The sequence below is a fragment of the Pristis pectinata genome, chromosome 3 (genome assembly GCF_009764475.1).
Source record: "Pristis pectinata isolate sPriPec2 chromosome 3, sPriPec2.1.pri, whole genome shotgun sequence".
Lineage (NCBI taxonomy): Eukaryota > Metazoa > Chordata > Chondrichthyes > Rhinopristiformes > Pristidae > Pristis > Pristis pectinata.
In genome coordinates, this window is record NC_067407.1 from 26,865,231 (window position 1) to 26,893,141 (window position 27,911).

The 27,911-nt window shown below is 39.7% G+C and overlaps 1 protein-coding gene across 2 annotated transcripts in view; it reads left to right on the top strand.

Annotated features, from left to right (window-relative positions):
- Positions 1 to 27,172, top strand: part of LOC127568299 (ERI1 exoribonuclease 3-like) — a 308,692-nt gene extending 281,520 nt beyond the window's left edge. For both annotated transcript variants that reach the window (XM_052011886.1, XM_052011887.1), the window contains exon 8: positions 26,445 to 27,172. In XM_052011886.1, the coding sequence (XP_051867846.1) occupies positions 26,445 to 26,527 (83 nt within the window). In that variant the 3' untranslated portion in view covers positions 26,528 to 27,172. The remainder of the gene's footprint in view (positions 1 to 26,444) is intronic.
- The last annotated feature ends 739 nt before the right edge of the window (positions 27,173 to 27,911 follow it).

Genomic DNA, 27,911 nt, shown 5'->3' on the forward strand with positions numbered 1-27,911 from the left:
ACCAGTGGTGTACCTCAGGGATCTGTTCTGGGACCCTTACACTTTGTGATTTTTATAAACGACATGGATGAGGAAGTGGAGGGATGGGTTAGTAAGTTTGTGGATGACACAAAGGTTGGATGTGTTGTGGATAGTATAGAGGGCTGTCAGAGGTTACAGCGGGACATAGATAGGATGCAAAGTTGGGCTGAGAAGTGGCAGATGCAGTTCAACCTAGATAAGTGTGAAGTGGTTCATTTTGGTAGGTCAAATATGATGGAAGAATATAGTATTAATGGTAGGACTCTTGGCAGTGTGGAGGATCAGAGGGATCCTGGGGTCGAGAGGTATTGTTGCAGCTATATAGGACCCTGGTCAGACCCCACTTGGAGTACTGTGCTCAGTTCTGGTCACCTCACTACAGGAAGGATGTGGAAGCCATAGAAAGGGTGCAGAGGAGATTTACAAGGATGCTGCCTGGAATGCGGAGCATGCCTTATGAAAGCAGGCTGAGGGAACTCGGCCTTTTCTCCTTGGAGCGAAGGAGGATGGGGGAGACCTGATAGGGGTACATAAGATGATGAGAGGCAAGGATCGGGTGGATAGTCAGAGGCTTTTCCCCAGGGCGGAAATGATGGGCAGAAGAGGACATAGGTTTAAGGTGCTGGGGAGTAGGTATAGAGGAGATGTCAGGGGTAAGTTTTTTACTCAGAGTGGTGAGTGTGTGGAATGGGCTGCCGGCAACGGTGGTGGAGGCGGATACGATAGGGTCTTTTAAGAGACTGTTGGATAGGTACATGGAGATGAGAAAAATAGAGGGCTATGGGTAAGCCTAGTAATTTCTAGGGTAGGGACATGTTCAGCACAGCTTTGTGGGCCGAAGGGCCTGAAATGTGCTGTAGGTTTTTCTATGTTTCTTAAGAAAGTTTATGGGATGTTAGCTTTCATAAGTCGTGGGATCGAGTTTAAGAGCCGCGAGGTAATGATGCAGCTCCACAAAACTCTGGTTAGGCCACACTTAGAGTACTGTGTCCAGTTCTGGTTGCCTCATTGTAGGAAGGATGTGGAAGTGTTGGAAAGGGTGCAGAGGAGATTTACCAGGATGCTGCCTGGATTGGAGAGTATGGATTATGAGGAGAGACTAAGGGAGCTAGGGCTTTACTCTTTGGAGAGAAGGAGGATGAGGGGAGACATGATAGAGGTATACAAAATATTAAGAGGAATAGATAGAGTGGACAGCCAGCCCCTCTTTCCCAGGGCACCAATGCTCAATACAAGAAGGCATGGCTTTAAAGTAATGGGTGGGAAGTTCAAGGGAGATATCAGAGGGAGGTTTTTCACCCAGAGAGTGGTTGGTGCATGGAATGCGCTGCCTGGGGTAGTGGTGGAGGCAGATATGTTGGTCAAGTTCAGGAGATTGTTAGATAAGCATATGGAGGAATTTAAAATAGGGGGATATGTGGGAGAAAGGGGTTAGATAGTCTTAGGCGTGGGTTTAAAGGTCAGCACGACATGGTGGGCCGAAGGGCCTGTATTGTGCTGTATTGTTCTATGGTTCTATTCTATGGTTTATTTTCCTTTATGTTGTTTTCCAATAATTTAACCATTTAATTTTAACTTTGTCTATGTAAAAGGAGATTAATTCTTTCCATAATGTTAGGATATTTAACTACATTCTGAGGGCAATAGTCAGAACAGTTTGACCCCAAGAGGCTCCAGCCACACAAATAGTGAAGTTATTTGTTCATATCAGCCTTTGAGTGCAGATAACCTGCCTGTGATTAGTCTGTCATCTGATGACCAAACATTTCAAAGAATGAAACAACTAACTGCTGGAATCCTTTAATGGGTTGTTTCATTGGATACCCAGAAATATTATTAGCTTCAAAACTGGTCGCACAATATTTCAGTTATTTCTAAAGTGGACAACTAAATTAACAAAAAGCTCCTGATGGCATGACTGCAGATGGATGGGCCTAATCAACCTCGGTCTCTCAATCCTGGAAACATTCGGCAAGGCCGAGTGGCAAGTAGGCTGGAGTTGGTGTACCATCTCCTGAAAGCACCAGCCTTTGAACTATTTTTAAATGTCTCTGATAGTTAGATGCATCCAAAAACTACATTGAAATGAAAAAGATTTTTCTTAAAAATTAAAAAGAATACATGTAACTGAAGGTTGATGAAGGTAGAGCAGTGGATGTAGTGTAATATGGATTTTAGTAAGGCATTTTGATAAGGTTCCTCATGGAAGGCTTATTCAGAAAGTTAGGAGGCATGGATCCGGGGAAACTAGGCTGTGTGGATTCAGAATTGGCTCACCCTTAGAAGACAGAGGGTGGTGGTAGATGGAGTGCATTCTGCCTGGAGGTTGGTGTTCCAAAGGGATCTCTTCTGGGACTCCTGCTCTTTGTGATTTTTATAAATTGCTTGGATGAGGATGTGGAAGGGTGGGTTGTTAAGTTTGCTGATGATACAAAGGTTGGTGGTGTAGTGGATAGTGTAGAAGGTTGCTGTAGATTACAACAGGAAATTGATGGAATGCAGAGCTGAGCTGAGAAGTGGCAGATGGAGTTCAACCCGGATAAGTGTGAAGTGATACACTTTGAGAGATCGAATTTGAAGGCAGTATACAAGGTTAATGGCAGGGCTCTTAGCAGTGTGGAGGAACAGAGGGATCTTGGGGTCCACGTCCATAGATCCCTCAAGGATGCCATGCAGGTCGTTAGGGTTGTTAAAAAGGCGTCTGGAATGTTGGCCTTTGTTAGTCCGGGTATTGAGTTCAAGAGCCGCGAGGTGATGTTGCGGCTCTATAGAACTCTGGTTAGACTACACTTGGAGTATTGTGTTCAGTTCTGCTCGCCTCATTATAGGAAGGATGTAGAAGCTTTAGAGAGGATGCAGAGGAGATTTACCAGGATGTTGCCTGGATTGGAGAGCATGTCTTATGAGGATAGGTGGACTGAGCTTGGGCTTTTCTCTTTGGAGAGGAGAATGAGAGGTGACTTGATAGAGGTGTACAAGATGATAAGAGGCATAGATCGAGTGGACAGTCAAAGACTTTTTCCCAGGGCGACAATGGCTAACATGAGGGGACATAATCTTAAGGTGATTGGAGGAAGATATAAGGGGGATGTCAGGAGTAAGTTTTTTTTACACAGAGAGTGGTGGGTGCGTGGAACGCACTGCCAGCAGAGGTTGTGGGGGCATATACAATGGGGACATCTAAGACACTCTTAGATAGACACATGAATGATAGAGAAATGTGGGGAGCTATTTGGGAGGGAAGGGTTAGATAGATTTTAGAGCAGGATAAAATGTCGGCACAACATTGTGGGCCGAAGGGCCTGTACTGTGCTGTAATGTTCTATGTTCTAAATACATCAAAATACTAACAAATAAATAATAAAGTAAACTATGGTAAGATGACTTGAATAGGGTCACTGCCTGTCCTGGCATAATACTGAAGGTCTGGATGCGAAGTACATTTGGCCCCTTTCTTCACTGAGAACTCCAGGGACTTGGTGTAGATGGTCAGAAGTGCTGGACTTTGACCTGCAGCTTGTCTGTAGAACTGCTGGATGCTGCTCAGCACATTTCAGCCCAAAGACCGCTGACAATCATGCCACCAATCAATGGAGATAGTAACAAAGGAATGTGCCACAAGATGTAGTACTGATGCTATATCCTGGAAGCTCTATTCCTGATCATTACTAATGTCAAACAGGGCTTTACTAAGGTCTTAATCATATACTATGCTGGTGGGGTGGGGGAAGTGGAGGGAAATCATCTCTAGAGTTCCCACTCAGTCACTATTGGTGGGAATGAACATTCCTTGAAAGTGATTACATGCAAATTTGGGGTAAGAATAGGATTGAGATTGGTTGTAATGTTCTCCATCACAAAATGTTGTAACATTTATTGTCCATAAAATAAGTTTAATATTGTAACAGTGCTGTTTCATCTTAATGATTTACAATTTTGGAATTAATAGAATCTTCAAACAAATGTCACATAAGCCTAACAAATGAAGGGTTCTTAATGAAGTATTACACTAACGAGAATTCTTCGAAGTCAAATATGCCATCTTAAACTGCACTTGTTGCACAAGATATTACAGTTAATTCGAAGGAAAATACTGGAAATGCTAGACCTCAGAAATAAAGGCAGAAAATGCTGGGATTACTCAACAGGCCAGGCAGTATCTGTGGAGAGTGAAAGTGGATTAACTTTTCCAGTTCTGATGAAAAATTACCAACTGGAAACATTAAGAAATGAAAGTTTTAATATGCAAAGAAGGATTGGAAGAGAACGAGAGATTAATTGGGAAGTCTTAGTCTTAATAATCAAAGCCTTTGTGTAGGGTCCTCCTGTCAGCTTTCATCTTGGAGCTTGCTGGTTACATCTTCCTTTCACTGCAGTAACCTCCATTCGTACTTCCTGTGCAACCAAACATGTTGATCTCCCTTCTCCACTGCTCCACACCCTCCACCTCCCCAAGACTAACATAGGAAGACATTTTGTGGGGGGGTGTGACGAAATCTGTCTCTCAATTGTAATTGATTCCAGGACTGGGATCAAGGTAAAGGGGACACCTGTTGGGTTGGGGAGATAATAAATGTAGACTATTTGTGCCATAGATGTTGTAACATACTATAGATGTTGTAAATCTGTTTCAAGATAAACTACAGAGTACATTTTACCACAAGGCAAAATGCCAAATTTGCTCCGGTTGGTTGATGCTTAGATATGTGTGACTTGAATGATCAACGGCAATGTTATTCTAAAGTTACCAGTAATTGCAACATTCTTTACAGCATGTCTTTCCTTTCCCTCTATTATTCTTGTCATGCAGATTCCAAGCTGAGAGGCAGAATTAAGCTACCAGGCAATCCTTAAATTCAGGGTCATGCTTTTGGATTGAACTGATATATTCTGCATAGTAGTAACTAGCTTTTATTTCCCCAGTGTTGAGAAGACCACATCATTAACAGCAAATACAATGCATCGAACGAAATACATGTAAATCGCTGCTTCACTTGGAGACCTGTGTTTGGTTCCCTGGATGACTGGTAGGGAGGAGGTAGAAGGACAGGAGTGGAGATGGAAGAGTGAACCAGGGCATTCCAGAGGGGAACGGTCCCTTTCTCCCTGCTCACCATCCAGGGCCCTAAACACTTTCCCTGTGAAATTGTGATTTGCTTGTACTCATATAGAAAACAAGTTTTTCAAAAAATCATTTACAGATGCCAGAACCAACTAATCTATCTAATATTAACATGTACTCTGACATTCAAGCACTGGCAAGAACAGCAATACACACACATTCAGGAAGGCATTTGCAGGGCTCTGCTTTATCTCCATTTGAGAGCTTTACAGACCTAGAAGTAGAACCCAGAGCTCCCAGCTTGCACCACCCTCAAAATCATACAGGCATAAAACTCCTTGATCCAATATAAATATACTATTAGTGTCCAGCCAGAGACAGTTTTTAAAGGTTAGCTCATACTAAAAGCTATTAATGGTCACAAGGGAAATTAATTTGTTGACATGAGTTTGCAACTGTAATTTGAGTGTAATAGCAGTCCCATGAAGCCCAAATTAAACATGTGAGAATGAAATTTTTTATCACCTGGTGCCGCAGGAGACACTCATTTGGTAATACGAGTTAGACTGCACTTGAAGGACACCTTGTGACACACTACATTAAACCAGACCCATCCATGAGCCAGTGATGCTTAGTACCAGACACAGCACCTATGATAAACCTTTACAATATTATCGTTACTAAGCTGTCACTGTTGTGCAGGGTTTAATATGTTTTAAGATGAGCTGCAAAGGCATGTTTTACTACATCGTAATTCTGAACAGGTGAGAGTGCAAAGATATGCATGACTGGAGAGCTTAACAGCAGAATTAGTCTATAATTACCTAAAACCATATTAGAATTTTCTGCATATTTTCCCCCTCCCTGTTATTCGTCTTACGTACAACTGTTAAAACCTAGATGCAAAGCAGCAATCTATCCCCAAAACTCAGCTAATACCATTATACAGAAAATACATTAAAACTATTTTTAGCGAGGTCTGCTATTGCCCCCATAACCATAGTATTTCAGTCTCTCAGAGACCTTCAAAATAATATATCTGTTACCTTCCTTGGTGCACCTCATCTGCAAAAAGGTGTTCCTACCTGTTGCAAGAGAGTGAAGACTGGTCCTCCACTAATTCTGCCTATGTCCTTACATAATTACATCTGTAGTGCAGGATAAGGATTCAGGGTAGATTTCTCCAATTGAAGAAACAGAACTGCACAGTCACAACAGACTAAATGGACCCTTCTGTCTTCTTAATTCCTATGTCACACACAAAAATGCGTTTAGGTTTCACTCCACAATATCATTCATGGCTTGGCTAATAGCAGTACATTCTTACACTACTGCACATCAGAAGTATTTCATTGATTGTAAGGTGCTTTTGAGATGTCCTGAAAGTTGTAAATACAAGTTTTTTTTTATTTGTACTTCTGAGTCAGAAATTTTTGGGTTCAAGCCTCCATCCAGTGATTTGAGCACAAGATTTAGGCTCATAACAGTACCTTTCTGAGGGAATGTTACACTATTTAACAGTATAACATAAAAGCACCAAAAATGGAAGCAGCAATAGGCTATTTCATCCTTCACACCTGCTCTGCCACCCAGTCAGGCCAGAACTGATCTTTTACCTCAATCCCACTTTCATTACACTATCCTATATCCCTTAGCATCCAAGAATTTATCAATCAGGGAAACATCATCTCTGCATCTACCTTGTCAAGCCCTGTGAAGAATGTTGTATGCTTCAAAGAGATCACTTCTCATTCTTCTCAACTCCTGAAAATACAAGCCCGGTCTGTGTAGTATCTCCTCATAGGACAAACCACAGTCCCACCGCCATCACAAAAATCAACCTGGTGAATCTTCATCACACTTTCTCAATGGCAAGTATGTTCTTCCTTTGATAGAGAGATCAGACCCATGTATTATATTCCAGATGCAGTCTCTCCAGGGCGATTATACAACTTAATCTTGTTCTCAAATCCTTCTGCAATAAAAGCCTACTGTCTTTATTCCTAATTGTTTGCTTTACTTGCACATTAACTTCCAGATCCCTCTGAACATTCAAACCATTTAAAGAATACTTTGCCTTTTTAATTTTACTACCAAAGTGGATGATCTCTCATTTATTTGTATTACATTCCACTTAGCAGGCATGTCCATTTGACTTAGCCTAAGCATATCCCTTGAAGCTTCCCTGCATCCTCCTCACAAAATTGCCCTCCAATTTAGTATGATCACCAAACATGAATATATTGCACTTCGTCTCCTCATTCCAAACCATTCAAGTAAGTTGTGAACAGGGTGGGCTCAGTAACAATCCCTGTGGCATCCCACTGGTTACAGCTTCCCAACCCAAAAATATCCTGTTTATTGCTGTTAATAGGGTTTTGGTCCATTAACCAGACCAGTACACCAGTAACCTACACCAGTGTATTGTGCATAGTCTCAGGTCTCTAATTGTGTTTGTCATCTTATCAAAGACATCTGACAGTCCAAACACGCCTTATTCACTGGTAAATCTCATTGGTAGTGTCCAGCCTGACAGCATGAACATCGATTTCTCTAACTTCTGGTAACCACTCCCCTCTGTTCCTATTTTTCCCTTTTCCCAATGACCCCATCACCCCATCTCTTTCCCCTCCCTCGCCCTGTTGATCTGTCCATCACCCACACCTTTCCCCCCTCCGCACCTCCTTCCCTTTATTCCATGGTCCACTGTCCTCTCCTATCAGATTATATCTTCCTTGTACCACATCAATGCACTCTGTACTAACTCAGTGTAACTGCACTGTGTAATGAATTGACCTGTACGATCGGTATGCAAGACAAGTTTTTCACTGTACCTCGGTACAAGTGACAATAATAAACCAATACCAATTCTTCAGCCCTTTTTCACTTCCACCTATCATCTCCCAGCTTCTTATATCATTCCCACTCTCCTTCACCTGCCTTTCAACCCCCTCTCACCTGGATCCACCTATCACCTGCCAGCTCTTGCTCTACCCTTTCCCCCCACCTTTTTATACTGGCTATCTCCCCTCTTTCTTTCCAGTCCTGATGAAGGGTCTTGACCTAAAATGCTGACTGTCCATTTCCCTCCATAGATGCTGCCTGACCTGGTGAGTTCCTCCAGCCTTTTGTGTGCATTGCTCTAGATTTCCAGCATCAGCAGTCTCTCTTGGGTCTCTTTATTCACTGGTTCCCCTTTATCTATATTTCTGGTTTCACCCTTAAAAAAAACTAACAGATTTGACAAACATAATTTCCCTTTCATAAAGCCTGTTGACTCTATCCAATTCAATTATTATTTTCTAAGTGTGCTCCACCCACTTCCTTCATAGATTCAAACATTTTCCCGACTGTTGATGTCAAGCTAACCAGTCTGGACTTCTTGCCTCTTTCAGTCTCCCTCCTTTCTTAAATATTGGGACTACATTTCCTAACTTTGAATTTGTGGAAAATTTTCTAGAGTTTCAAATTTTGGAAGATCTTAACTAGTGCATCCACTTTTTTTCCATTGTCACTGCTGTCAAAGCCTTGGGATGACTGTGTTCGGGCCCTGGGGACTTATTGGCTTTCAATCCCATTAATGTATTCAAAACTTTTTTTTAAATGAATGCTAATTTCTTTCAGCCCCTCTTTCACTCTGGAGGTATTGCTTTTGGATGATTTATTAAACTGAAACCCACTGGAATTTGATATATCTCAAGACACTTCATTGTAATTCAGTCTAAATGCTGGAACTCCACCCAACAGCACTGTACCTTCACAGAAGGACTACAGCAGGTCAGGAAGGCAGCCGACCACCCTCTTCTCAAGGGCAATAAATGCTGGCCTTGCCAACAATGCCCATGTGCTGAAGGATGAATTAAAACACCCATTTTGAAGAAGAGTAGGGAGTTTCTCCCTGTGCCCTTGTGAACATTTACCTTTCAACCAGCATCAGCAGATTATCTGGACACAATCACATTACTCTTACCAGGTGCTTGTTGTGCACTAATTGGCTGTCACATTTCCTGAATTAGAGCAGTGATTAAACTTCATTGACTCTAAGAGCTTTGGCATATCTTAGGGTTCAGAAAGGTGCTATAGAAATGCACAATCATTATTCCTTAGTGACACTAGAAACACTCAATTGATAAGTGCCTGATAATCTATTCCCTCCCTTGTTCTTCAGTATAATGTGAAGAACATGGCTTTTGAGTAGCCAGGACTAGATTTTCCCGTAGTGCATAGAGACCATTGATATGGTTAGGAAACTGACCTTTTGATGGAGAGCTGTGGTAGACTTTTACACTTGAAGAGCTGACTCTAAAACTGTCATAAAGAGATGCTTCTATGTGTTAATTCATAATAAAATATCTTCAGTTACACTAATAGCAGTCTTTGAAAAATTAATGTTGCTTATACAGATTTAATGTGCAAGTATAATGAGTACAGAATACTTCTCATGCAGTCTTCAAGGAATTTTTCAACAGAACACAGCAGTATTGTACTCCTTTACTCTTGATGATGCTTCCCAAGGTGATAATAAACAGCAAGTTACAATAACAGGTTTTCCTTCCAATATGATATGGTGTTTCCATTAGAGAATCATTCAGAGCAATCCATTTTATAATAATGTCATTAAATCAGTCCTTTTTAAACAATGACTGCTGCTGCAGTTTTATGGAGGTTTTGATTACTGACAGGGAGCTGTGAATAATTGTACACCTGACTGATATGAGAAAATTCTTTTTCTTCCCAAGGCATGTTGCCACATTCTTTTCCATCAGTTTTTTTCCATTTTCAGATCATTTGACCTTCACGTTGCTGCTGCTGTAGCCTGCTCCTAGGTGTTATGCCAATGCTGCTTTGAGAACCACCTGGAGCCACATGAGATGTGGTCCTTTATATTTCTCTCCCCACAATAATGCTATTTGGAAAGGCAGCGCAGCAATGTAGGAATGATTTATTTGGTAATGCTGTTCTATAATTCTACTGCCACTGTATTTGTCTTAAAAGCTGCCTTGGTTGCAGATTTTATAGAGACATTAGAAAGAGAAATTTCATAAGGGCAGTCAACTCGGGTGTGGTCTGACATTGCCTCCCTGTGACTAGTTCCGGAGTTTCACTGGGGAGAGCTCACAGTAGGTTTGCTCCAAGAGTAACCCATATTTCTGTTATATTTCTGATGAAAGGTGAACTAGCTGAATATATAACAACATATATCTCCCATCAGATGCTGCCTGGGTTGTTTAGTATTTCCTGCACTTGTTTTTTTTATTTCTATTACATTATTTCTGCTGGATAATTAAGGGAATATGATAAAGTGACCAGGTAGCAGTATTACATACTGGAAAGAAAGGAACTAATGCCATCAAAATCCCACTTCCCTGAGCTTTATACTGTATGGTATTGATTTTTCTAGCCCAAGCCATTTTTTTGAGGTGCAGAGTATCTTCATTTAATTGTTAGGGGCCATGAGAACTATTACACATTTTTATGTGGTATTATACAATGCAATAAGCAGGGGGAGTTATATCATCCCTTAAAAAACATCTCGCCAAACACGGAAGAAAAATTAAAACAAATAGTTGGCAACTGCTACCAATAGTTAATCTGTGCATAATCATTGCAAGGTTATAAAATTATAGGATGCTGTGATCACATAATGCAATAACTGTTCCTGGCTAAAGTTTCTGCTTCAGGCACAACTGGGGATTCAGGCTATGGCAAGTGTGTTTGCATTAAATTCATTGCCTTATAGCAGGATGCAAAATCTTCCTGGAATCAAAACAATCAGGTAGTACTTCAAGATTAACTTTAAAAACAAAGTATTTTTGTGAGGAATTTCTGCATCTAAGAGCAGTAGTTTACACATTTAAGAGCTGTACAAAGTTTGGTTTGAAAAACTGCAAAAAAATAAGCATCAGTGTTCATCCATCATGATAAATAAAATGTTTTAAGATGTTGAAATATTACATGGAACTATTAGGGAAACAATGGTCATTTAAAGCAAAACGTTTTTGCTTTTACTTACCCGAAAAAGAACCATAATTTTTAGACCCTCTACAATAGCCTAGCACTGGAAGTTCTCGGAGGTGATTAAGTCACCCTGGGGACTTGACCGGTTTTTGGGTAAGGCAAATCTCTAGTGAACCACCATGAAAGATTGCAGAAACTCAGGTGGTGGTAGACACAACTTCTATTTGAAATGTGTTACTCTTCAGTCCAGATTCTGCTGTTTTGAGGCAAATTGCATCAAAGAAACCAATGCAACTGAGTAGAAATGCTAACTTTTGAAAATGTATTGTCTTTAATTTTTTTTTACAGTCTGAGGCTCATATCTTGGTATTATTATGAATGATTTGTTGCAATAACACATGATCCTTATTCTGCTAATTGTATAGATAATAAGTGGCTTAAACCTAAGCTTATTGGAAATAGTATGTTTCATAGGTTGGCAGATTATTGTATATAAATTAGATTGCATCGTGCTGACTTTTTCAGTGCCACGTGATCCAAAATCATTGTACCCTGAAGTATGTCACATCACTGATCATTTGTAGGTGGAATGTGCCAATCATGCATTTGGATCAGACACTCCTGGTCGGGATCCACTCTACCAAATTTGATATTTTCCCAGACATGCACGTTATGATGTCAATCATCATTTGACACTTGTTTGAAGCCTTCATACACAAATTGAAGCTCCCAGATCCAAATAATGATTGTTGTTTGGCTGTCACAGAAAAACAAGGAACATGGCCCATTCAGTACTACTTCCAGATGCCGTTAATCAGGGCAGGGTGCCAGGACATCAAACAAACCTAAAACTCCAAAACACACTGAAGACTGCTCACACACCTCCTAAGATGTCCAGACTGCATTCAAATTAGCAAAGAGCATTTTTTGGAGAAGTTAACTATTAAGGAACTCATTTAATGGATATCCCAATAGTCCCCCTGCTCATGAACAGGATGAACACTTCTTAGGAGATGCTATGGCTGAAGGCCCACACTTCTATTCAGACTGGCTCCCTTCAATGCCTGTCAGTTTCTGCCTCAATGTACAATACGAATAACCTTTTGAATCTACGTGTGATGTTGAGGAGAAAGAGTTGTGACTGACGACTCCCTATAAGGAAAGGGATATATGAGGTAGGAATGCGCAGGGGAGTTGGAGGAGTTGGCGGTGTGCACAGGGAGTGGGAGGTAGATGTATATCTCTCTCTGAGAGATAGACATAAAGAACAGTATTCATAATACTGTAGAAGTCACCTTGAGGCAAGCAGCATTGTCATGACTTTTTTCTGGTACTGTTCTATTGTACATGGAGTCTGTCTACTTCACCAGCATTCACTTTCTCACTTAGAGAACCTTGGTGCTCTTTCCATGCCTTTTCTTTCCTCCAGGAAAGCCTTAATATGTGCTGCTAACTAGCTGTCATGGGGACTGTGCCTTTAAGGGCACATTCAGATTGCTAGGCAGCATAGTGGTGGCAGCTGCAGTAAATTGGGAGTGCTCCCATCTATAGATAGTCATACAGCAATACAGCACAGATACAGGCCCTTCGGCCCAATGAGTCCATGCCGACCATGGTTCCCACCCATCTAGTCCCAACTTCCTGTGTTCAGCCCATATCCCTCCAAGCCCCACCCCTCCATGTACCTATCCAAGTGCTTCTTAAATGATACTATTGTACCTGCCTCAACTACTTCCTCTGGCAGCTCGTTCCATATACTCCCCCAGGGAGGAGGTATTTGGCAGCGCTGTAAGACTGCAAATATCTCCTCCCTGGTAATATGTATATTCTCCAAAACATCTCCACTATTTTTCCCTTATCTCTTGAGCAACCATGATTTTCTCCTCAGTAAACATAGAGGAGAAATATTTGTTAAAAATCCCACCTATCTCCTGTGGCTCAAGACATAGGCAGCTCTGCTGATCTCTAAGGGGACTTACTCTCTCTCTCTAGCCACCCTTATACTCTCTATATAGCTATAAAACCTCTTGGAATTTTCCTTAACCTTACCTGCCAGATTGATCTCTTTGCCCTTCTGATTTCCCTCTGAAGAGTATTCTTAATCTTCTTGTGGTCATCAAGGGATTCACTCATTCCCGACCCCCTAAACACAATGTATGCGTCCTTCTTTTTCTTGACCAGACCCTCAATATCTCTCATCAGCCAAGGTTCCCTAAACTTGCTAGGTTTACCCTTCACCCTAATCGAACATACTGCTCCTAGACTCTTGATATCACACTCTTAAAAGCCTCCCACTTGCCATTTGTTCCTTTCCCTTCAAACAGGCTCACCCGATCGACCTCTGCTAGATCCTGCCTAATTGTCCCAAAATTTCCCTGCTAGGATATTGGTCCCTCTCTGGTTTAAGTGCAACCCATCCCTCTTGTACAGGTTGCCTCTACCCCGGAAGAAATCCCAGTGGTCCAAGAACCTAAATCCATGCCAATATAAATGTATATTTATATACACTCTTGGCAGTGTGGAGGATCAGAGGGATCTTGGGGTCCGAGTCCATAGGACGCTCAAAGCGGCTGCGCAGGTTGACTCTGTGGTTAAGAAGGCATATGGTGTATTGTCCTTCATCAATCGGGGAATTGAATTTAGGAGTCGAGAGGTACTTTTGCAGCTATATAGGTCCCTGGTCAGATCCCACTTGGAGTATTGTGCTCAATTCTGGTCACCTCACTACAGGAAAGATGTGGAAGTCACAGGGAGAGTACAGAGGAGATTTACAAGGATGCTGCCTGGAATGCGGAGCATGCCTTATGAAAGCAGGCTGAGGGAACTTGACCTTTTCTCCTTGGAGAGATGGAGGATGAGGGGGCATCTGATAGAGGTGATAGATGATGAGAGGTATTAAAATTGGGTGGATAGTCAGAGGCTTTTCCCCAGGGCTGAAATGGTGGCCACAAGAGGACATAGGTTTAAGGTGCTGGGAAGTAGGTATAGAGGAGATGTCAGGGGTAAGTTTTTTACTCAGAGAGTGGTGAGTGTGTGGAATGGGCTGCCGGAAACAGTGGTGGAGGTGGATACGATAGGGTCTTTTAAGAGACTGTTGGATAGGTACATGGAGCTGAATAAAATAGAGGGCTATGGGTAAGCCTAGTAATTTCTAGGGTAGGGACATGTTCGGCACAGCTTTGTGGGCCGAAGGGCCTGAATTGTGCTGTAGGTTTTCTATGTTCTATATTCTATATTTATTTGCAGCCAATTTCATGCTCTTTTTTGGTAGGACCTGATTTGGTGCTGGTTTTATATACAACAGTGTTTTAATGCACCAAAAAAGGTGAAATCCAATTTCTAGCCAACAAGCTCTTGGTCACTGCAAGTCCTTCTACAGATAAACAATACTTTTTTTTATTCTGTTAAATCTATGGCCATTGACTTAGGATTGACTTAAAATTGCTTTGGTAAAGTATTCACCCACGGGTATTGGATGCATTCCGATTTAAAAGTAGCAAGAAGCATACTGGTAAAGGAAAAATTACATCTTTCTCCAGTAATGAGTCCCAGTACTCCACTGTGGTTGAGCAAGATAAGAAAGTGCTGGAGTGTACCTCTACTGACTCCATGTCATTCACCAGACAATAGTTCTCTGATTAAAAATCTGGAAGTATTTTTAAGTGGAACAGGTTCATTTTTTACACTGTTCACTAATTTTCCATGCCATTGGCCAAGGATGCAATGTTTTCTAAGAATAGAGATATTCTACCTTCCTATCTAATAAGTATTATTCTGCAGCAGACATGGAGGGTTATAAGTTTACACTTCATTTATGATTGGACTGACAGTACCCTTCTGGTTAACAATGAACTTTTTTGAATCATAGGCAAGCACCAGGTCTGAATGTTGTAAATGGGTACATCCTTATGAATTAAGAGCTAATAGATTCTGAGATCAACTGGAAGGCAATTGTTACTCTATTATTGTCAGATTGTAAATCTCTTTCAACTGCATCTTATTCCATATGTACAGAATGTTTTCCCTTACATTTAAGACTACAAGCACTTTGCACAGCTGCATTTTACAGGCCTTACTCTTGCCAATTTGTTTGTTTTGCTCAGATGGATCACTGCTTGACTGAATGAATGTGTATTGCATGTATTTGATTCTGACTACTGCTGATACTGGAAATGATTTTCCACATGTAGTGTTCAGAAAAGCTGCCAAGACAAGTTGGTGCATTATCACCTGTTGGTCATTGTGGTACATTGACTTCCTTGAGGGACTTTCTAGTTCGAATGATTGGGCAAAAATCTGGCAAGTGGAGCTTAACGTGGGAAAAATGTGAAGTCATGCACTTCAGTAAGAGGAATCAAAAGGTGGATTTCTAAAGAGAGACTACAAAGGAGCAAAGAATGTTTCAGTGCATAATCACAAAAAGATGGTGCCAGACTGTAGCAACTTGTTGCAAGCTGCTATCTGCAGATCTTTTCATTTCTTCTCTTATAATTTACCGAAGTTAGCAGGCAGGTCCAACAAGTAGTTAAGAAGGCAAATGGCATTTTGGTCTTTGTTGCAAAGGGATTGGAGTTAAAAATAGGGAGGTTTTGTTAAAGTTGTACAAGGGGTTAATGAGGCCAGACCTAGAGTACCATGCTCAGTTTTAGTCTGCCAATCTAAAAAAAGGATATTAGCAGCATTGGAGGCAGTCCAAAGGAGATTCACCAGACTGATTCCTGGATTGAGAGGGTTGCCCTATCAAGAGAGGTTAGACAGTTTGGGTCTGTATTCCATGGAGTTCAGAAGAATAAAGTGTGATCTTATTCAAACTTATAAGAACCTAAGGTGGCTTGACAGGGTAGATGTTGCGACGTTTTCACTAGTGGAACAGTCGTGAACAAGGGGACATAGTAACAAGATAAGGGGCTGGTCAGTTAAAACTGTGCATAGGAATTTCTTCTCTCAGAGAGTAGTGAATCTCTGGAATTCTCTGCCCCCAGAGGGAATTGGAGGCCAGATTATTAGGAATATTTAGCTTGAAAATATGTGAAAGGTCAAGGAATTAAGTGCTATGGGGAACTGGCACAGAAGAGAAATTGACACAAGCACAGATCAACCATGATCATATTGAATGGCAGGGCAGGCTTCAGGAGCCTGGGGCCTACTCCTGCTCCTTTTCTTGCACTTGTTCTACTTGTTCTGTCATGGAATGTCAAACTTACCTGTTGTAGGTCTTATTTTTCCCTAGCTTCTTCAATCCAGCCTAGCAGATTATATATGTTGCTTGATGCAATCCTTTAGCAGAGATTTTAATGGCCAAACTTCCTATTGGCTTTTTCAAATTCGTTGCAGAGGATTCTCTTAGTCCATTGATGGTTGTTCCTATTTATGACGTGGCTGGAATAGGTCACTTACCTATGTGATAGCTCGTCTTCCAAATTTGGCATTGCTGCTAATACTTTGTCATTGGTGAATTTGTATGATAATTTAATTCCAATATGTTGCTTAGGTTGCAAACTGTTAAGAATATTTAATAGGACAACAATAGAAGGAGGCAAGTCCCTAGTGAGTACAGGAGGCACATTTTATAGACACTCTTATGTAATTGAGCGTATTGCTAGCTTTTTTGTTATATAGATAGCCAAAAGCAGGGACAAGTTTCAGCACTGGTTTCACACAGAAAAAAGCATCGACACTGGCACTACGCTGGATTTTAACTCACAAGCGTTAGTGCAAGACATTAATTATATAACCCCTTCCATAGTACAAGAACATTAGGTTATACTATAAAACTCAAAAATAAAATACAGAAATATTAGTTCTTCTAAATAAATATTTTAGTATTTTATATGCACTTTAATAGTTTCCACAGAAATAAGAATACAAAACTGATGTAGAGCTCCATAATTTCAGGGAGTAGTTTAATTGACTTGCTGACATCAGTAGGAATGTCCCATGTCAATAGGTGGGGAGTATGGGATGGTATTAAAACAGGAGATGCAATTTGTGCTCTCTTAGAGCTCCCAGCAAATTAATTTACCTGAAATGGCATTGCAAGGGCATTCTCCCTAGAAATATGGGATGCCCAAGTTGAATGGTGAAGTCACCTCTTGATAACATTGAGGTGCATGCACTGAATGATCTCTGGCATATCACTGAAAGCAAAGTCCAGAAGGTCAGGTCAGGTCTTTTTTAGAAACATTCTTTTCTAATGATTACAGCTTCAAGACAATCTCTGGATATACCTTAAGCCATCTCATCCCATGAGATCCCAAGAAGAATTGAAAATTCCAAAACTTAGATTAATAGCTTTTCATTGCTAAGGGTACTAAAATTACAGAACCAAAGTTGATAGAAGGAATCAGATCAGATATTGAATGACCTGCTGCTGTTTCCCATGTTCCCCCATTAGTCAGTTATCTTGCCAGGGACCACGTCCATGGGCTTCTATTGGAGCCTGACCATAGCACCGACTCAGAATTTCCACTCTTGAAAATTGTCAATGTTATCATCCAGCTGTTTTCATGTGGGAGTCAATATTGGGACATTTTGATAATGTTCATCAGTTTAACTTCTTATTTGTACGTTCAGGGGAACAGTTGGATTACTGTCTGCAATTGCCCCTACACCCCACTACCCCATCCATTCGATTCTTGCTTTGAGTTAAAATTTAGGCTTTAGAATCAGATGGGTTTGACATTTGTTTTTTTTTGCATTTCACACTCTAGATAGAAAAATTTAGTAATTGTATTCACTTTCTCCATAAAGTGACATAATTCAAGAATTAATAATGCTCAATACTATCATGGTAATATGTTCCATGTACCTGTACTGCATTGGTTACAAGACTTTTTTCATTGAATGGGAGCCGATCTGTAAGACAGATTTAAAGAAAAGAACTCTCTGCTCAAGGGTTAAAAAGAAGCAAGATTATTCTGAAAGAAATCCTTGCCACTAATGGAAAGATCGAAAGCCCCTATATCACTTAGTACATGTCTACTTCCACTTTATACCTAAGGCATTCATTGTCTCAACTTTGGCTTGGTTCAATCAAACACAAGCCTAACATACAGCATCACTTGTGCATCAGGACATTGAAATATGGCTACAATTAGCTCAGATACAGTTCAATTATGATAAACAGTGCAGCACCCTTTAAGCTATGATTAAAAGGCCTCCCCTTTGATAGAGAGACCTAATTTCACATTATTATTGCCGGGGCTTGATTATAAAATACTCTCTGAATTTACAGTGAAGAGATGGATGTCGGGGCGTCTTTATCATCTTCAGATCAGTGGTGATGCAAAGCTCTTCCCCCATACCATTCATTTTGATTTTTTCAGCGTGGCACCGCTATAGTCTGCCACACACAGCTGGGCAAAGTCACCCTTACGGTAACAGCATGATAGATTACTGCACCATAATGAAATGGAGACATCAAGCCTCCACGCTAAAACATAATCCAACAGGATTGTACTGTCCTGAATGGAAGAGAAGAATCGCTTCTCTCTCAGCTTCATCAAGAAAAGAATTACACACTGCAGTTGCAGCTCCTTAAAGCTGCATTGTACCATTCTGATTATTGTTGCACTAGATATTAAAAAGCCTTTTTAAAGCCTGATCTTTCTTAAATTTCAAAATTATTAGAATTGTTTTTAGCATCTAGCTGAGTTGCTTCCGCCTGTAAATACTGATCACGTTTTTAGTCAATGTTCAAAGCTTTTCAGTTTTGATGTGAGGTTTTAATTTTCCTTTGATCTTTCTCCATTCTCCTTTTTATCATGTTATTTATTTTTTTGTTTGTTGAAATGTTAAAACTGTAACATTCTTATATTGAAAAGCATGCATAGCATCGATTTCACTAAAATTGTTTCAGAGCTGTCTCCATTGTAACAGTTTTATATTAACATTGATTATAATGCCCAAGTGTAAACATGCTTCTCAGTGTAAGAATTTTGAAGATATTTCAGATACTTTGCAATTTATTATTATCTCCCAGCACACATATTATTTAACACAGAATATGGGAGGTAACAAAGAAATCAACCTTAGTCACCAATAAGTAAAACAAGTAAATTCATAGTTCAGTCAGCTGCATGAAACATATTCTAAAGCAAGTACCAAAACCAATGGTGGCAGACGTGTCTTTGGCACCCAAACTTCATCTTAATCTCTGATGAATTGTTTATCTTACAATTGACTGAAACCAATGAAAGTAGTAATCAAGCTATCCTTTGATGCTCTTTCTATACTTTTCACATTTCTGTGGTTTTCTGTGATTGAACTGCTTATAGATTTTACAGTTTTGCAAACTCTCTTTCATGTAAAGGAAATTATTTTCATTCTCCAATTCACATTGAGTTGACAGAAGCATCCTTAAGTGTTTTTAAATATTGTTCTCTTCCTTCTAAATTGGGCAGCCTTGCTTTAACTTAGCACTTGACATCCTTTGATCCATTAGAGTGTTTATTAATGAACGTTTTCTTGCAATACATTTTTGCTATTCTTATTTTTGCGAATTTTAAAATAATGACATCAAATGTGATGAAATATATTAGCAGTGTTTTGTAGCTTCGCAGGTGGCACTTCCTGGAATCTATTCAACACACAAGCAGATGATTTAACATCTGCTGCTGTACCCAGAGTCATAGAGCACAGAAACAGGTCCTTTAACTCACCATGTCCATGCCGACTATCAAGTACTTTGACTAGTAATTCGTGATTAAAACTAGAGATGGAAATCCTGCTGGTTGTCTTCCCTGGATGGCCTTGAAATGATAGTCTTCCAGTATTAGTGCGTTACTTTGTCAATATGCAGCATTTGTGCAGCCATTTAGGTTACAAACCCACCCCTTCAGTAACTCTCAAGGACTCAACGACTACTGAACTGGTGTGGCACGATTTTGCAAATTAAAGTGTGCTGGTCAGCTCAGCAAGTTGAGGATAAGGGGCAAGTGAGCGGAGAGAAGGCCAGAGGTTTGAGGACTGTTTGGGGTCGAGGGATGGTGTTCTGGTATTGTCAAGTGTGGCAGAGCTGAAGCTCTATAAGGGACCCTGCAGCTATGGGTGGGATGGGTGTCTTGGGATTAGAGGGGGAGATAGCTGGGTAAACTGGAAGATCACTGGATATCGTGAGGATGTTAGTCTGGCACTTTGCTGTGAAATTATTATGGTTACTTCTGGAACGTTGATTAATTTCTCTGGCAGCACTCCAAAAGCAGTGTTGAATGGGCAGTGACAACATTTAATGCATGGACACACATGATTTACACCAAAAAGTACCTAGTTGAATTTTTGGATTGATGTGAAATGGCCTGTAAATAGTTGTTATTGCAAGTCATGCTGGTAATTGTATGGTCCTGAAAGAAGCAGCACTACATGATCTAATTTTTAGCCCCATGCCTTTTCCTTTGATACCACACCTGATGCCCCAGCTGCTTTTGATAACTTGCCAACTTTAAGAAACGTGAAGGCAAATGTCAGCCAAGACTGACATTCAAAACTGTTGTTATTTGGCAAACTGCAAATATCTTTCCTTTCCAACTAATCTGTAAGCCAAACATACAATTGGCCTTTGAACTTCATGGCAGTCCTTATTGCCTCTCTGAACTGTTTAAACAATGAATCTACTTTTCTTGCACATCTTTATTGAAACACATATTTGTTTCAATATCACCTCCAAGTTACTCTCAGCATTTTCCAAAATTAGTCATTCAGTTGTATAATGTGATACTAACCTGGAATTTGTTTTTGGCACATTGGGAATCAAGGGCCAATAAACCAATGTCCTTCACAATCTGTGGAGAGTTAATCGATGTATAAACTAATATTTCATCTGTGTGAAGGGACCAATAGCAAAAACAATTTTTGAGGATAAAATTTCAGTAGTTTATTTGTTTGTCATTTCTTCATCTATTGAGAGGAAGGAAAAACTGATTGTGAGGGCTGGGGTGGGGTAGTTGAAAATAATATAACACATGTATCCACAGATAAAGGAATTCTTATGTTCACATATCACCAAAGTGAATCCATTCTTAAGGGTCATTTTGTTTTACACTTAGAAGTTAAAAATCCCTGAATTAAGCAAACGCAGAAGGCTTATAGCAGCAGACACAGAAAATCTCCACAAATGTTAAGACATTAAAAAAAATAAAGATTTGCCTCCACATAATGTAGAAAGCATTTAAATAGTTATGCCTGTAATGGTTGCTGATTTGTGAGCAAGACAGTTTTTTGATGTTCACTAAATTAGCTTTCCAGTTCTCTCCAAAATATTAATTATCTTTCACCAGGAGAAATCTATTCTTTAAAATGGAATAAAGTACAACTTTGGTATAGGCAATGAACCAGTCAGGAAGGATAGAGAATAGCTCCAAAAAGATCCACTGATTCAATAGAGGATCAGATGAAGCGAAGCAAAGGCAATAATGGACTAGAGGTGGATGGGTAAGCACAGTAAAATTAAAATAAATGTAAGCTGGTGAGTTGCTTTTTTCAGTTCTGCCAAAACTTGCAAGTAACCAGCCACGGGTTCAATGGCAAATGGCTTGTTATTTACACTTTGCTAGCCATATATTGTCCTTTAGAGGAGAAAACTACATGGGGCCTCTTCTCCTTGATAGCTACTGTACCTGATTTTTTTTAACACTACAGAAGTTTGCAGATGAATGAACTAGAATGTTTGTTTTGTGAGTATTTCATTGTTTTAAGATTTGGGACATTATGTATGTATGTCCAGTAAGTCATTCATTTCTAATCTCAAACACAGGATGCAGCACAGAATTCAGTATAGCACCACACGACTACTCAATAATGATCTAAAAACAGGAAGCATTACCATTCAACACTACAGGGAAATCAAATACTTTAGGAGGAGCTAAAATGAATATTAAATTGCTATTCATGCATATATTGTGATATATTACTTCTACTATCTTAGGTTGTAAATTACTATCTGTAAAATAACTCTTGGCATTTTCATAATTAAATCCCATCACTTTTTTTACCAAAGACAAGATCAGATAAAATGTTTAGGAAAACAACATTCAACAGTGGTTTTTAAGACATCAAAGATTCCTTTAAAACTCTAATTGTTTTTTCTCCTAATACTCTGAGTTTTGAGGATGGCAAAGGGGATTTTGATGAAAACAAACAAAAATAACAGAAGATAGGATTAGAGTGCAAAGCAGAATATGATTGAAGAGTATTGGGAAGTAGGTGCTGACAGAATTCGAATTTGAATTGATTTGGAAACTCTATGCAAGTCTAACTCATGGAACAAATGAGATGGGTGCTAACATCTCATGGCACGTCCAGAAACAGGAGTGTAAATTAAATGTAATTGATTTATCATTACTGACCATACTTAAAAGTTTTGGGTACAAATGGAGACATCTTTCACCCAGCAGAATTGGGCAAAATTTACTCCATTGATTTAATTCAAAGCTGCATTTTAATATCAATAATATATTTAGGCATCTTGCCAATTTAAGGTGATCAAATTTCCACAGCACCAGTTGGGTGCAGATGAGTGAAAAGAGGTGGGAGGGGATCAATTTTTAATGGAGTAAGAGCAGCATTACTGCAGCTGCCTTCTCATCGACCACTTTTACACCAGAAGTTCAACTTGTGACTTGCAGTGCTCCTTTATGCAATGCTGGTTGGGGTGCTCCATGTCTTTCATAACTGGGCAGTAAATGGAAAGTACATCGAGAACAAAAGAACATTAGAAAATAAGGGCAGAGGTAGGCCACTCGGCCCCACTGATCATGGCTGACCTGTCCCAAGTCTCATCTGCTCTTCTCTGTCTATCTTCTCTTCAGTGCCAGTTTCCTATAGTCCTCAATTCTCTGAGCATTCAAATATTTATCTACTTCCTCTTTTAACACTGTAAATGATCTAGTCTCCACAACGCTCTAGGTAGAGAATTCCAGAGATTCACCACTCTCTGCAATAAGATTTTACCTATGGTCGACATAGATTTCAGAAGGAAGTCTTGCTTAACCAAAGTTTATTTGAAGTAGTAAAAAAGAAAATAAATGAAGATATTCTGGCAGATGTAATTTTTCTAGATTACTGGAAGGTACCACATAATTGATTAATAAATTAAGTCGGAGTCAGTGGACAATTAACAGAGTGCATAGCTAGTTGGCTGGAAGACAAAGATGGAATCATGGGTAGCTGTTCAGAGTGGCAGAAGAGGACAGCTGTTCTCTCACAAGGTTCAGTGTTGGAGGAACAGTTGTTCACAATCTCCATTAACTATTTAAACTTCGGAATCAAAAGCACTTTTTCTAAATTTGAGTCAGAATCCTGGGAACTCACTCTCTAGAAGTACTTGTTTGTGACTGAAGCTGTTCAAGTGACAGGTCATCACCATTTGCTCCATTACAATTAGGATTGGTGGTCAATCACATTTGAAAATGAATAATATAAAAATGATGAAAACAAATGGGGCTTCTTCACCCAGAGAGTCATTAGAGTGTGGAATTGCTACCAGAAGGAATACTTGAGGCAGGTTGCATCAGTGATTTTAAAGGAGAAGCGAATTAAGCAAATCAGAGACAAAGGTTTATTCTTATCCAGTTAAATGGGGGAACACGTTCAGGGTTGGTGAGAGGGCATCTGGTTTTAGGGAGAAATGTCTGACTATCAAGTTCAGAGATCAGTTGGAAATTATTTCTGTCTTTTGCTTGTAATAATGCTGAAGGAGACCATTCAGCCCATCAAGTCTGTGCTGGCTCCAAGGGAGCAATTCCATTAGTCTTATTTTCCAGTACCCCTATTCTCTCTCACATGGTCGTCAACTCCCTTTTGATTCTTTTTGCCATTCACTTACATTAAGGGGTAATTTACAGTCGCCAGTTAACCTACCAACACATCTTTGGAAAGTGGACCATCACCCATGTGGTCACAAAGAGAGTATTGCAAATTCTGTACAGACAGCATCTGAGATCAGGATTAAGCTCAGGTCACTGGAGCTGTGAGGCTGCGCGTTAACTGCTGCACCATCATAGTTGATGAGGACAAGTTTTGTTAGGTAATTTTCAACTGCTGGATGAGGCTTTACACTGGAAAACAGGACTGCAAATTGTAAATCACCAGAAGTATCTATTTTTTTAAATGCCCCATTAACATTAAAATTAGTCTGTAAGCTAACATGCTTGGACAGCAGTTAATAGAAATCTTTTCATTGGACAATTGTACAGCGGTTTCATTTAAGCTGTGAAAGATGAATGCACTTTTCCTCCATGCCTGCTAACCGTACATTGTGTTTCAGCTATCCATAAAGTAAAAAGCAAGGTACTAATTAATCTTAATTCAGATGGCTTTTCCCCACACCATAGCACATGACAGGTGAAGTGGTCCAAGCATATTAGCAAATAAGGAAGTTTACCAAGAGATAAGCATCCTTCACACCTAGCAGTAATGGCTGACCACAATATGTGCAGTGACAAAGTCTCATCAACTAATAGAGACTGACAATCTCTCCCCCCAATGAATCCCCTGCTGCACCAGTCTCAAGGGCACATGCAGGAGGTCAGATATTCACCCACACTGACGATGCCAGCATTAAAGGTAGTCCCCCAAAAACTTGCTTTTCAATTTGACAGGCAACAACCTACACTTGAATTTCCTTTATTGTTGAGGAACATGGCAATAAAAATTTCCTCACTGCATTCTAGCATTGCACATTTTATGAACACAGCAAAATGTTTTATAACCTGCATTATGAATCTTAATACATGTAATGCGACTCTACAGTATTAAACCCAATAACTTATTTTGATCGTATCCTGAAGCTTTGTGTAATCAAATCCTTTTTAATGAGGTTTGAATACAGTTTTGTTTCAGCAAATTTTCAACGGCAGCTCCTATTTTGTTAATATCATTAATCTGTCCACTCTTTCATGGAAGTTGACAGTGCTGTTTTGTTTTGTCCAGAATATGCAAAATATATATTTGTGTGTACGTTAAATCTATGGATCTAGAGGCAAAGTCCCTAAAAGGTATTACTGCACAATTAATCCTGCAAACAAAAACAAGGCCAACTTGATGGTGGCACAGGGCAGAGAACAAACACATCCTTTCAGCCAATAAAAACATTTGATATCTTCAGTGTAGGTATTAGGCAGAGGTAGACCTTAAAGTACTACATCTCTGTGTGAGAGTCAACTGTTGCTGCTGGTGGAAATGATCGGTACTCACCCCACCATCACTTCATTCAGAATTATTGTCTGGTCAACTATTCATATCCCCAGCCAGTAATTGTAGTCCCTTCTTTCTCGAATGAGTAAGCAGATTTCATGATTTAAAAAAAAACACTCCTGCACCCATTGCTACCTTATAAATAAAAGGTTTCTCAAGCTGTAGCTGCTTCTGTGCATTTTCTACTCCTCCACCACCCCTCCAATTACTGTACTGAGCTGGAGACCCCATTCCTTACCAGGGTTTCAATCATTTGGAAGGCTCCCATTACCCTGCTTGGATTGCTGCAGTGGAGGTCACCGTGGTAAGACTTCTCACTCCCCGTTGCAGAACGTGCGACCAGCAGGTAGCAATAAGCATCTGGTTGCTTTCCAGACTGAAAAAAGGTAAATGTCACCAATTGGCAGATCAAATGTTCCAGCCCATTAACAGAAATAAGAGTTTACAGGAGATCAATACAAAACAGCAGGAATTATCGTCAGGCAGGGGACTTGAGGTGAGGAGTAAACTGTCTGTTGAACAAGGATTCAAGAAAGTGGCACCTGTGAATTAGGAAGGGTTTAGTTGGAAAAAAGGGAACATAATCTTTGTTAACATTTCAGTCTTCTCACCTCCAGATGTGGTTCTGGCTTTGGGCAGTCTCCATCCCATGAGAAACCAGTAGCAGAATCAAATTGGAGGGTAGAGGAAGGCAAGGTTCATTTTACTTGCTGAACGTTGAATGAACAATTTCCTTCTTCTCCAACCCTGGTGTGCACAGTCCCTTGGGTAAATGGATTCTGCTGGTCTTCACTGCAGAAACCATAAAGTAAAATATAAAAAATTAAACTAAATTCATTTACGCCACATCCTCCACCGACATCCAGAAATGTCAGAGTCAAAGACTCTACTCCTTCCCACAGTCTCACTCAGTCCAAAGCCTTCTGTCACTCAGCAGGACCTGCCTCACTGCCACTAGAGGTCGTTTACCAGCAAATTCTTCGCTCCCAGCAGGTGGGTGATCAGATGGTTACTGGCATCAGGTGCCTCTGCTAGTCCAGCCAACTGACAAGATGGAGAGAAATGTCAGCAATTTAGTTACTTCTGATCAGACGATCCACTCAGGATTTCATCACATTGCTCATTTGTTCTTCTGTAATGTTGTAAGTTTGTGTTTGTTTTAGCTTTGCACTATAAAGACTGAAACCATCAATACTTTTTTTTTCTCAAACAGATGACTGCAAGAACATTGCCAACATAATGAAGGAACTAGCACGAAGGGGGTTCACTTTCAAGCAAACTGGATCTAACCTCTAAAAAAAAACTTGGCTCGTTGCTTTGGAAAAGCCCATGAAGATATCGGGAAAAGTTATTCAATCACATATAGCATGTAATCTGTTGTCAAAAGCAAAGCCTAGTTTCATTATACCAGAATGATCAAGTTTAATTACATTAATATTACACAAAGATACTCATTGCCTCATAAGGTGTACAGTTCTGCCACTGAAATAGTGTAATATACCATTTTATTTGAAAACTTAATCTTAACCTTCACCAAACAAACAAGCTTATTTTTCTAAATTATCAATAATCCTAAAATATCAAAAGGAAAACTATTATTTTTAACCACATCTCAACTGTTTTTCCTTTAGAATTGTGGTTTACGGGTTGCCTCAAAGTGCTCAAGCATTGAACTCCTGAAGGGTTTTATCCCACCTCTTACCATCCCCTGGCAATGTGCAGTTCTGTTGGAAACCCACCTATAGAGAGAATGATGCTGGACAGAGGTCCAACTTCCATTGTCCTTTGTGGTAAAATTCATAATTGCATTCACTGTGCAAATGGAAAATTCTTCATGTTCCCCCATTTGGAATTGCACATTTCCACTACATACTTGCATTTTCCTTTATAATTAAGGATTGTAAGAGGAGTTCACTTTGAAAATAAAATGCTTCAAAGTAACTTTGTCTGTTCTCATATCTTCCAGAAAGTTCTATTTTGTTTTGTTACTTATATTGTTTTCAAATGATGAGAGAGGAAAAACTTTTTATTCTTCAGTGCTGGTGAAAGCTGAGACACCTACAATGATGGTGCATTTCCTAAATTAAGGTAACTGAGGAATGTTTGAAAATTGATGAGGAAAATTTATTTCAAGTGAAATTTTTGGAATTATGGGGAAGAGAAAGATTGAATAATACATCAGCAAACAGCTGAAGCAGTAACATGTTCTCTCTTGATTGTTGGTTATCAATAAAGGAATAATAATCTTGGTTCAAACTTAATCTTCAGTCAAATTTAATTAGTTCATGCTTAACTCTTACTGAATTTAATTAACTCATTTAATTATTCCTTCACTACACATGCATGATGGAAACTACATGTTGACCGAATCTTATCATGTAAAACTCTTTTGTAATAAAAACTGTTCTGAAATACAGGTATTTCTTAATACATTTTCTACAATGTTGTTTAATAGTTTGTCAGGGTATATCTTTCTTATTTTCATGATCAGTACATCAAGTTTCCACTGATAGAATGGAAACAGAGGCAATGAAATTTATAGTACAATTGGCACCATGTGCCACAACATCTGATCAGAGAAATCCAACTCTTACCTGCCAAATGATCTGAATAAGATATTTTATCTCCTGCGTGAGAATATTCAGCAATCTGGAAAAAAAAGTATTACATTAGCCACTCA